This window comes from Cyprinus carpio, chromosome B6 (assembly GCF_018340385.1).
Source record: "Cyprinus carpio isolate SPL01 chromosome B6, ASM1834038v1, whole genome shotgun sequence".
In the NCBI taxonomy this organism is placed as follows: Eukaryota; Metazoa; Chordata; class Actinopteri; order Cypriniformes; family Cyprinidae; genus Cyprinus; species Cyprinus carpio.
The window spans coordinates 368,683-381,182 of NC_056602.1; the positions used below are offsets into that span (position 1 = coordinate 368,683).

The 12,500-nt window shown below is 43.4% G+C and overlaps 2 protein-coding genes across 5 annotated transcripts in view; both read left to right on the plus strand.

Moving 5' to 3' along the window:
• The window catches only part of zglp1 (zinc finger GATA like protein 1), a 3,937-nt gene extending 958 nt beyond the window's left edge, over positions 1-2,979 (plus strand). The window contains 5 exon segments of the mRNA XM_042725242.1: positions 154-1,042; positions 1,116-1,213; positions 2,326-2,419; positions 2,630-2,660; positions 2,662-2,979. Coding sequence (XP_042581176.1) covers positions 171-1,042; positions 1,116-1,213; positions 2,326-2,419; positions 2,630-2,660; positions 2,662-2,751 — 1,185 coding nt within the window. The 5' untranslated portion in view covers positions 154-170 and the 3' untranslated portion in view covers positions 2,752-2,979.
• LOC109069951 (protein lyl-1-like) overlaps positions 1-12,500 on the plus strand; it is a 103,008-nt gene that overhangs the window by 90,356 nt on the left and 152 nt on the right. Inside the window, exons 1-4 of one of the 4 annotated variants that reach the window (XM_042725244.1) lie at positions 2,639-2,747; positions 8,482-8,830; positions 10,120-10,214; positions 10,945-12,500. The exon at positions 10,945-12,500 is cut by the window's right edge and continues 152 nt beyond it. In XM_042725244.1, the coding sequence (XP_042581178.1) occupies positions 8,556-8,830; positions 10,120-10,214; positions 10,945-11,321 (747 nt within the window). In that variant the 5' untranslated portion in view covers positions 2,639-2,747; positions 8,482-8,555 and the 3' untranslated portion in view covers positions 11,322-12,500. The other 3 variants (XM_042725243.1, XM_019086538.2, XM_019086536.2) reach the window with 3 other exon arrangements.

A 12,500-nucleotide genomic window follows, 5' to 3' on the forward strand; every position in this document is an offset into this window, starting at 1 on the left:
TTACTATAGTTTGAATGCAGCTGTGGTGGGCAGAAGAGACTCTTTCAGAAACATTAAAACGTCTTACTGAACCCAGACTTCTGATCGGTTGTGTGAACACCGATGGATGTTTACATTTATGTGTAATGGTGTACCTGTTCCTCTCTGTTTCAGTAAACTGATGAGGGAACATGAGCTCTCATGTGTGTTCTCCAGAAGATGTGCAGCACCAGCAGGTGACCCAGTCCTCCATCCTCCTCCTGCTTCAGGAGGCCACCAAACTGTCCCCTCCAGCGGCCGGCGAGAGCTGGAGTTCTGGACCGGCACATATAGAGAGTCAAGACAGCAGGTCACTCGTCCTCTCCGGCCGTCAAGAGTCTGAGTTCAGCGGCTCTGTCGAGTCTGAGCGCAGCAGCAGCGCATGGGACGTGATGCATCTGATCAACCAGCAGTGTGAGCGGCTGCTGCAGTCCGGCTGTGAGGACACAGCTCAGGTCAGTCTTGACCCATCAGACGTCACCGAGACCGTGGTGATGTCCAGACCTGCATCTGAGCCCGAGCGTCCCACCGTTCCCCGCAGCAGTGTCCCGTCCAGCGCATGTTTCTCAGTCATTTACGAGCTCACAGATGCAGAGGAACTCAAAGAACCCGGCGATCTCGCTGAGCTCATAAAGACACACACAGCGGATCACATCAGCGCCAGTGAGGAGACTGAAAACACGTCTGTGCTGCACATCGAGGGCCGTTCTGATCAGGATGAATCTGTTGTCCTGTCCACAGGAAGTGATTGTCCTCTTGACTTCACTTCCTGTCTGGTGTCTGAGCGAGTCGCTGAGAGTGAGTGGCTCCCTCTGAACGCTTCTGAAAGCTCACAGTGTTCCTCACAGCTGACAGACCTCAATAATAATCTCTTGGAGAGTGTGAATAAGGATCGCAGACGGAAGCAGTCTCGTCCCGAGCGCAGCCCCGACCCGCAGGACCCCGGCGTGCAGGGCGTGACCTTCAGCATGGCCCCGCAGCTGGACGCCGGTCAGAGCCGACTGATCATCACCTCCAACTACAGGTGGAGCCCCTGAGGGAGTGAGTATGGTGTGTTTCTGCTCAGTGTGGTTGATGTTGTGTCCTCCTCTGCTCAGTGAGGAGATCCGGCACTGGAGGAGAAGCAGGAGCAGCCGGTGCCGGACTCAGAGGAGCAGCAGCTCAGAGGAGGAGAGTGACCCCTGCGCTCTGTCCCGTCAGTACTGCACACTAGCACCAGAGGGCGCTCAACACACACACACACACTCACTCACTCACTCACTCACTCACTCACTCACTCTCACACACACACTCACACTCACACTCACTCTCACACACACACTCACACTCTCTCTCACACACACACACACACACTCACTCACTCACTCACTCACACACACTCACTCACTCACACAAACACACACATTCATTCACTCACTCACTTACACACACACACACACACTCACTCACTCACACATACACACACACACACACTCACTCACTCACACACACACACACACAATCACTCACTCACTCACTCACACACACACACACTCACACACACACACACACACACACACACACTCACTCGCTCACACACACTAACACACACACTCACTCACTCACTCACTTACTCTCTCTCACACACACACACACACACACACACACACACTCACTCACTCACTCACTCACTCTCACACACACACTCACACTCACTCACACTCACTCTCTCTTACACACACACACACACACACACTCTCTCTCATTATAATAAGTACATATAATGTAGTTTTTTTAAACCTGGGATAGACATTAGACCTCAGTTTCATGTCATCTAAAGTCTTTATTTATAGATATAGTAGCTGACACATTCAAGTGGAGTTCATGTCTTCATGTTCCTCTGACAATAATTACACAATTTGATTCTAGAATTCATGATATAATATCAAAATGTGCTTGCATTCATAACTTAAATCGTTATTCAGAGTTTAATATTAACCCATAAATGAAAACTGCCATCGATTACTCACCCTCAAAACCTGTATGAGTTTCTTTCTTCTGTTGAAGATATTTTGGAGAATATTGGAAACCCAACTTTGAATGGGTACCATCAAATGTTCGGCTACACATAATTCCAAACATCTACTCTTGTGTTCAGTAGAAGAAAGAAGCTCATACAGGTTTGGAACAGTATCTCTTTAGTGTGTTTAGTGTACTTTGACTTCACCAGATGGAGTCACGAACAGTGTGTGTGTGTAGTTGTGAGTGTTTCTTCAGTTTGAGCTGTGTTTTGTCTCTCAGTGGTTGATTGATGTGTGTGTTCCTCAGGGAGTAAGATGTGTGCGTCCTGCCGCACGAGGAAGACTCCTCTCTGGAGAGACGCTGAGGACGGGACGCCGCTCTGTAACGCCTGTGGCATCAGGTGCGCCAGCGCTCGCTGACCACTCACTTGTGAACACTGTTCATGTTGACTTTTAAGAACTGTGCATTTGCATGTCAAAAGTTTGATCTTTCCAACTCTCTTCATGTTTATTATTAGAGAGTTATGGTTTATGGAAAGCACTTTTATGAAGAGTAAATATTCTCCTGAATGTGGCCTGATTTAGTTATGCTGCTCTCTTGGTTTGGGCAGGTATAAGAAGTACCGCGTGCGCTGTCAGCAGTTGCTGGAACATCCCCAAGAAGGACGCGAACACAAACTCCACGTGTCTGAAGTGCGGTGACGTCCTGAAGCTGAAGCGCAGCAGCTGGTAGGACACTCATAACCGGCTGAAGCGCTCCGAGCGGAGTCTCTGCTGAGAGTCTGTGGATGAGATTCTCTGGGTTCGTTATTGTGAAGCCATCTGTTCGGTTCAGTGCTGTATATGATATTTGACTCTTCACTTATTTAATTTACACATTCTTCTTGTTTTGTGTCAACATATTTATTGCTGAATATATTTATTGATTTGTCACAGTCTCTCTGATTTGTGTTTCCACCGGCTCTGTTTTGTTTTTTTCGGAGGTTTTCTGTGCTGGAAATGAAGTATTAAATTGTATTTATAGTCCTCTGATGTTGCAGAATTATTACATGGATGCTTTATTATCTGATTATGAGTCAGTCATACAGTGTATGCAGATTAATATGAATGTTGGAATCGGTGTTTATGTGGCTGTCATCATTGAACAGGCTTCAGTTTCTGCTTCTCGGTGGCTCATTTATGCATGTTTTGTGACTGAAACTCAGATGTTCTGCTGTAATTGTGACAATTTTTGATAGAATTTGATAGAAGTGAAGCTTTTTGTTCATTTTCTTTATTGGTTCTATTTTCCCCAAGGCTTCAGAGGCAGACGCTGGAGGTTTAGTTACTTGTTGGTTGTTCTCGGCCGGTTGGTTATGTTCAGGTTGTGTGTGTGTGTGTGTGTGTGTGTGTGTGTGTGTGTGACTGCTGCTGAACTGGAGACGGTTGTGGAGGAGCAGATCTCCTCTAAACTCTGTCACGTGAGTTTGAGTTTAAATGTTCGGGTTTAGAGGAACAGGAGTGTGTTCTTCTGATGGGTCATGGCTGATATCCATCAATATCACAAATAATAAAACGTGACCATAAAACTAGAGCAAACACTCAGTCAAACATCGAAGATCGTAAATAAATCAGGGGTGTAATGTTCTCTCACCTATAAATGTCAGTCGTCTTGGATTTATACTGACATGTCAGAAACAAACCTTTATGTTTACATGCATGACGTCAGAGAGTTGCAGAAGTCATATTTACTGTTCAATGCTCATTATGACCTGAGAACATTATCTCTGACATTTGCAGTGTTTCACAGATTAATTAATCAACACTGCAAAACATTTTACTTGTCAAATAAATGCATCTTGATTCAGGAATGTTTAGATTTTTATTCTAGAAAACAAGACAAAAGTAAGAAAGTCATGATTTGCAGTGATCTCAGACGATCAGGAGCAGTGATATTCTTCATGATTTGAGCTGTAAATCATCGGCTGTAATGTCTCTATCTGTGTGTTGTGGTTCTGATCTCGATGCTGGAGAGAGTTTGGCCCCGGCCTGTCAATCGGAAGCCCCTCCGTGGCACATTAAGAAATGAGTTATGAATAATGAGCGTTCGTGCACTCACACCTGCGTCCGCGACGCACATATCCTATTTGGAAGAGCCTTCAGTGCTCCAGCAGGAAGAGTGGACAGGAAACAGCTGTCCCTGACATCCTCCCTCTGCTGCTCCAGGTGCATCCTGGGTACTCGAGCGGTGCAGACACAGCTCTATCTGTCTCTGATGCTGTCGTGAGCTCAGGTGAATCTCGCTGTGTTTCACACGAGAGCATCTGCCCCTGACGGATATATTAATCACTCGCACAGGTTTGAGAAGCAGAAGGGTTTCTGCATCTCATCAAACCGCATGATGTGTGACCGGCTCTCGCTGGAGTTCATTTAGTCCAGAAACTGTGGCACAAAAAGCAGCACAATAACAGCACACATGATCTGAGGAATCATTCACGACTGGAGCACAAACACACTCACTCTAGCAGTCTGGACGAGTCAGTGCTAGCTGGAGGAAAGTCTGTCAGTGTGTGATGACTGACTAGTGTTGTGATATCTGTTGTGTTCCAATAATAGAGGTCATGAATTTACATTTTTAACACACTCTGTTAGCTTAGATAATTTTGAAGTTTCACCTGGTCTCGTTGAGATATATAGTTGAGTATCATCAGCACAACAGTGGAAACTAATCCTGTATTTTCTAATAATATTATCAAGGGGCAACATGTATATTGAAAATAGCAGAGGACCTAGGACAGATCCTTGTGGCACTCCATATTTTACTGGTGATAAATGAGATGACTCCCCGTTTAAATAAAGTGGTAGTGATCGGACAGGTAGGATCTAAACCATCTTAAAGCCTGCCCTTGGATACCTGTATAGTTTTGTAATCGATCTATGAGTATGTGGTGATCTATGGTGTCGAACGCAGCACTAAGATCAAGTAAAACTAGCAATGAGATGCAGCCTTGGTATGACGCAAGAAGCAAGTCATTTGTAATTTTAACAAGCTCAGTTTCTGTGCTATGGTGGGGCCTGAAACCTGACTGAAATTCTTCATAGAGATCTCTCTATTAACTAACTATTAACTTTTGACTAATAAACTCCTGATTTGCTGCTTATTAATGGTTTGTAAGATAGTTGTTATGTTTAGGTATGGGTTTGAATTAAGGGATCTAAAATATGGTCATGCAGAAAAAGGCATTAATATGTGCTTTATAAGTACTAAACAGCCAATATGGGCATTTGCTAGTAAGTATATTGGTCCCTAAAGCATTACAATAAAGTGTTACAATAATAAGCATATCTGAATGCGAATTTAGAGGGAAAATTAATACAAATGATTTGAAATAAATGAGGGCAGATTCACTTTAAAAGCTCTATTGTGTCTCTGACTGAACACTGACGGTCGCATGTATTTTTAGAAATGGAGAAAAGCATTTCTCAGTGCGGTTAAAACTCATCGTCTTAATTTAACACTGAGACAAAACTCCACAGACGTGACCACGAACTGCAGTCGACCGGCCGTAACACAGCTGCTACACACACACACACACTCTCTCTCTCTCGCTCTCCAGACACACACACACACACACACACACACACACACACACTCTCTCTCTCGCTCTCACACACACACACACACACACACACACACACACACACTCTCTCTCTCTCTTTCTCTCTCCCACACACACTCACTCACACACACACACACACACACACACACACACACACACACACACACTCTCTCTCTCTCTTTCTCTCTCCCACACACACTCACTCTCTCTCTCTCTCTCTCTCTCTCTCTCTCACTCACTCACTCACACACACCTCTCTCACACCCTCTCTTACTCAACTCACACTCTCTCACACACACACACACAGATACACACACACACTCAAACACACAGACTCTCTCTCTCACACACACACACACACACACACACACACACACACACTCTCTCTCTCACATGCACTCACTCTCTCTCTCTCTCTCTCTCTCTTCTCTCTCTCTCTCTCTCTCTCTCTCTCTCTCTCTCTCTCTCTCTCTCACTCACTCACTCACACACACACACACACACACACATATATATATTTTCACACCACACCTTACTCACACTCACACTCTCACATACACACACACACACACACACTCACACACACACACACACACACACACACACACACACACCACACACACACACACACACACAGACTGATGAGATGAGACTGTATCTGTGATGCTGATTCTTTGTGTTATTCTGAAGTGGCTCTTTAAATGTGATTTTAATTGTTTTCAGTAATTTTATAACAAAACACATTGGATTACATTTCATGCAGTTTTCAGTGTTTATGTGCACTTTTACAATGTGGTTCAATTGTGATGTAAGTTGTGCTTCCTTATTGGTCGAAATCCAATAACCTTCAGTGTCTGAGGCTGACCAGAGAGAGAGAGAGAGAGAGACGTTGCTTTGGGGGGGGCTCTTATCTCAGGACTGCAGGCACTTTTTTTACTCTTATTAACATCACCATATTGTACAAGTACAGCCTCCTGTCCAGCAGAGAGCGGAAAACTCTCTCTCTCTGTGTCTCTCTGTGTCTCTCGTTCGATACTAGTTCAGCTCAACTGGTGTCCAACTCGAGCAGCATGTCTGTTGGTGATGGGGGCTGATGGAGACATGGGCACACGTGCATCACTTTCTTCATCAGCACCTGTTCCAGATCTCTGTCATTCCTTCACTGAGGTCATCACTCCGTGTCTCTGATCTTCACTGAACGCTGCAGAAACTTGTGGAGGACAGTGCTCAGGAACAGGAAGGAAGCGAGGGTGGGTTCTATTTATTGACGGAGGGAGTGAATGAAGACGACAGAGAAAGTGACCACAAACACGGTGAGTGAGCGACGAGATCTCGCACCGCAGCAGACGCTTGTTCTTCAGGAGCAGTGCTGACACTCAGAATAACTTCATACATTTACTCAGCACTTCTGACATGAGAACAAACTCATCTGAGAATCACAGAGTTCTTGTAAACTGACATGGACATTAAAGACTCAGCAAAAGAAACAGACGTTTGGAAGGAGCATGACTGTGAAGTTCCAAAGTGACCATCTGAAAACACCTGGAGCTTCTAGAACATCAAGTGTGTGTGTGTTGTTCAGGATCGGGCTGCTCGTTGTGAAAAATAAAGCTCACTAAATACTGGACAGAAAGAGGAACCTAATGTGAGGAGTAACAGCCGATGTTTAAAAGAGGGAAACGTGAAGGAAATCTTTTGCAGAAGTGTGTGTTGAGTCTCTCTTTGTGTCTGTGTGAGGATGTTCATTGATCGATTGACTCGTTGATCAATCAGTGACCGATCTCTAGACAGCAGGACGTCTGACAGATGATCTACGCATAATACCAGCATCAGCAACACAACACTGATAGCAGCTGTCCCTGATGATCTCAGAAAGGCTGACACTAACATTAGCTGTTTTGGTCGTCATTAGTACCAAACGCAGACAGACTCCTGGCTGTGAAAGATCTAATGTTTTAACAGTGAATGCTCTTCCGCTCCTGATCCCATGATAATCAGTGTTTGTTGTTTAGTTTGAGTATTTTTCTTCTTCCTCAGATGAGCGTTTATGGTCATGTGCACTGCATTAACTAGTTGAGTTCTGTTCACACTGATTCAATGAGTCTTTCAGCAGTGAATGTGTGTTTCAGTCACTGAACTGGAGTGACTCTGGATTCACCCGCAGTGTGAATGCGAATCTTAAATCCCCCGTATACTCACACTATTACACCCTCGCTGCAGACCGGTGGAAGTTTGACGGTGTTTACAAGCAGAGTGAACTTTTCTGGACCCGTTCTGGTCTGGCAAGAGTTTGTTTCAGAAGTTTGAAACGGCTTTCCAAGCCAAACGTTCTGGAAAACCTCACAAACACAGAAGTTTGACCTCTTTTTGTTTGAAATGATGTCAAACCAGTTTGTTTTACATATGGACCACAAAACCAGTCATAAGTCAATTTTTTGAAATTGAGATGTATACATCATCTGAAAGCTGAATAAATCATCTCTCCATTGATGTGTGGTTTGTTAGGAGGACAATGTTTGAAAATCTGGAATCTGAGGGAGCAAAAAATATTGAACAATATCTAAATATTGAGAAAAGTTGTCCAAATGAAGTTCTTATCAATGCATATTACTAATCAAAAATTAAGATCTGATATATTTACGGTTGGAAATGTACAAAATATCTTCATGGAACATGATCTTTACTTAATATCCTAATGATTTTTGGCATAAAAGAGAAATGTATAATTGTGACCCATACAATGTATTGTTGTCTATTGCTACAAATATACCTGTGCTGCTTATGACTGCTTCTGTGCTGCAGGGACACAAATATTTTATAATAGTAATATCATAATATGACTCTTTTTGTTGTTGTTGTTTCAGGACCTAACAGAAATCTGCAGAGCTCTGCATGAGGAGGGATGAGAAGAAGCTGAGGACGTCAGGAGTCTCAGGTCATGATGGAGAAGAACGAGCCGCCCATCTCTCCGTCTGTCCTGCAGCCCGTCAGTCCAGCTCGCTCGAGTTCCCCCGATGCTAACGTGGTTCGAGATGCAGTTGAACCCGAGACGGACCCCCGCCAGAGCCCCCCCGCCGCCTCCTCGCCGTCCCTCCCGCCCAACATCCCAGTCATCAGCCTGGCTCACAGCAAACCGCCGCTGCCTCGGCTCTCCATGCTGCGCCTGTCCCTGCTGCCTCCGGCCCTCCTGCAGACGCACCCCTTCATCAGCAGGTTATTACTGCTGCGATGCTGCTGGAGCTATCAGAGCTGGCCAGATCACTTACAAAGTGTAATCCGTTACTGATTCCAAACGACATGACAAAACTGTAGTTAGTAATGTAATCCATTACATTACACATTTTAGGGAATATAATCAGACTACTTTTGTCCTAACTCAATTATCACATTATTTAATTAGGATAATCTTCCAAATCTACTATATTAATATAAAAATGCAAAGAAAAATAATATATATTCCATTCATTGTTATTGATAACATAAAGTGCACTAAACGTTACATTATCAATGAGGGAACCGCAGATTGTTTGTCAGTTTAATGAAAAGCATGTAATTAATCATAAAAATGTAAAATTATAATAAATCATTTTAAAATAACATCAATCAAAATAAAACACTTATTAAAAAAATGTAAACATTTTATTTGTGTACCTGCATGTTATGTGACCGTTAACCAACATCAGAGAACCGTGAACATGCAAATATGCTGCATAATTAATAAAATATTTATTTTAAAATCTTAGGGGTACGTTAAGCAAATCTTTTAGATGAAACTGGTTCTGCTGACAACAGATGTTTGGGATTCACTGCATTACATATAAATAAGAAATAACACATTTTTTAAAACAGAATTAGTGAGAATCAATAAATTATCAGTAGCTAATTTATTGCTATTGAGTGGGTAATAAGTAATCAATAAAAAGGTAACTGAAGTCTAATTATGAGTATTTTAAAATGTAATTTAATCTAATCACAAGTACTTAATTTTTGGAATCTGATTACGTAATCCAGATCACATGTAATCAGTGTTAGGGTTAGTCAGAGTCTGAGAGATGCTGTGAGGTTTATAGAGTGCTCTGGTGGTCACTGGGATATCCTGTTGTTAAAACCTGGTTGGTTTAGGGCTCTTCCGCTGTTTTCTTGTGAAACAAGTGGAAATGGTGCATGTGATCGGTGAAGTACAGCTCCATCTCCTCAACAACACACACGACCGGAGCACTAACACTGTACGTTAATAGTAACGGTCTTATTGAGCTTCAGAGGAAAGAACAAACTGTTGTTACTCTTGTAAACCAGTGACTTGCTGAGCTTGATCTTTCACCTCTTTTAGTCTGGGTTTGTCTCAGACAGAATGAAGTCAGATCTCTCCGAGCTGTGTGCTGTAATAAGGACAGAGCGGTGACCGTCACATTTGTCCAGTCAGTGACAGACGAAAACTCTTTTATAGATTTCCTTTCCTCCTCCATCTCCTCATGCTGCAGTGTTTTCTCTCCTTCTCTCAGCTCTGTCCTCGGACCGTCGGGAAGCTTTGGGATCTTCGGGAACGCTCGTATGAAGAGACGCCCGTCCACACACTTCGAACTGGAGCTCAGTGACGGTGCGTCCTTCAATCTGTGGCTGTTTTGTGAAAAACTAATTGTGAGGAGACACTAGGGTTGTCAAAAGTACTGACTTCGGTACCAGTTGGTACTGAAATGTATAAAAATGTGATGATATCAGCATTTCCCACAAGCATTTTAATGTCCATTTCAAAAGTATAAATTTGCACATTACTGTATGTGGGATTATTGATTGAAAGTGACTGGATTCACAGTTACACTTTTATTAGTGTTCTGAAAAAAAAAAAAAAACCTTTACAACTTCATGATTGTGTGAAATATGGGCACAAAGGTGAAAAGTTTATGACAACTAGATCAACAGTTTTGCATTTAATGATGAACTTATGACTAGATGTGTTGAGGGGTTAGACTATAGCACAGAGAAGGAACTATATAATACATGACATTAGCACCTGATAATGTAGGAAACCGCAGATTAATGTACATAATCGACTTGAATGCACCAAAGCAATCGCAACTTGTTCAAAAGAATGAGAAACTGCTTTTATGATGTGCACAAGATGATGTGGAGATGAACGTAGTTTAGAGAATTTCATTTCTGATCTGAGAAACTGAGAAACACTGTAAGAATCCGGGAAACGCTGCTGTCGTCACATTTTTACAATTTCAGTAGTCCAGAGAGTTGTTTAGAGTTGTTCAGTTTTCACACTCTTCTTCATCCTCAGTTCAGCATCATCGTGAATGCTCAGCTCTGTGGTTTTCCTTCAGGTCCTCCTCAGAAGTTGGCTCGGAGTGTCTTCACGAACAGCCGCGAGCGCTGGCGGCAGCAGAACGTGAACGGAGCTTTCTCCGAGCTCCGCACACTCATCCCGACCCACCCTCCTGACAAGAAGCTCAGCAAGAACGAGATCCTGCGCCTGGCCATGAAGTACATCAGCTTCCTGGTGCAGCTGCTGAAGGACCAGAGCAGCGGTCAGTGTGAGAACAGAGGCTCCACGGCCTCCTCGGGCTCCAGCTGTTACGGTGACACGGACAGCGAGGACAGCACGGGGACCTGCGGCATCCAGACCAAACACAGCGGAGACATCACGGAGGAGGTCCAGGAACAGATACTGATGGTCACTGCGAGCAGCTACCAGCGCTGACCACCTCAAACTCACACGCTAGAGAAACCTTCAACCAGGGTTGCCAGGTTTTCACAACAAAACCCACCCAATTGCTACTCAAGACTAGCCCAATCGTGTTTCGGGGGTAAAATGCGTGGTTTATTGCGGGGCTCCCCTGGTGAAATTAGCATTTTAGCGGCTAAATATCACGTTATTGTGGTCGCTTAAACCTGCGGATATGAACCCCCCTGTGGAAACAGCGTTAGAGTAGCCCAGTTTTGCAGGAAAACCACAGACTTGGCAACACTGTGTTCAACCCTCGACGCATAGAAACTGTGGAGAGATGGCTGAAACTCATGTTTGGTGTCTCGTGATCCTTCATGTCTGCCACTTCTCCATTTCATTTCCTCACTGCCAAAAAAGGCTTATCTTAGTATTTCTATCTTGTTTCTAGTCAAAATATCTAAAAATGCTTAAATCAGGATGCATTTACTAGATGAATTAAGTGCATTATTTTGCTTATGTCACTGGCAGATAATTTTACTCATTTGAAGCAAAAATGCAGTTTTTTTCTCCTGGAAACAAGGCTAAATATTTTGCATCATTTTCCTTATCTAGTAAATGCATCTTGATTTAAGCATTTTTAGATATTTTGACTAGAAACAAGACAGAAATACTAAGATAAGCCTGTTTTTGCAGTGATCTCACTGATGTTTGAAGGAGCTGTGTGTGATCGTGGGAACCTCAAACTTCACATCTGTGAGGGTCAGACTGGATTATAATAACGTGTTGATCTTTTGAAAGCATCAGGATGAACAGAGAGCGGCTGAGGATGCGCTGGTTCAGTGTTCACACATCATCTTCTGTCTTCTGTCCCGTGCACGTCTTCAGGAGGATCATACATGAGCTCAGTCTGAGCTAGTAAATGTTTGGTGATGTGAAGCTGTAATTATGTGGCTTGTGTTCAACTGATTTTGGTCTGAATAAATTAAACATGATAATTTGAGAGTTTTCTCTCATTTTCACCTCCTAATGAGGTGCACTAGTGCAACACAATGAAGAACACTGCATGTGTCGGCGATCCACAGAGGATGATGGGAAATGTAGTTTTGTAGTTTATGAACTGGATAAGGCCTTGTCCACACTAATATGTTTTCGTTTGAAAATAATCTTTTTCTCCTTGTGTTGGCCTCATGTCCACACTGAGATGGTGTTTTT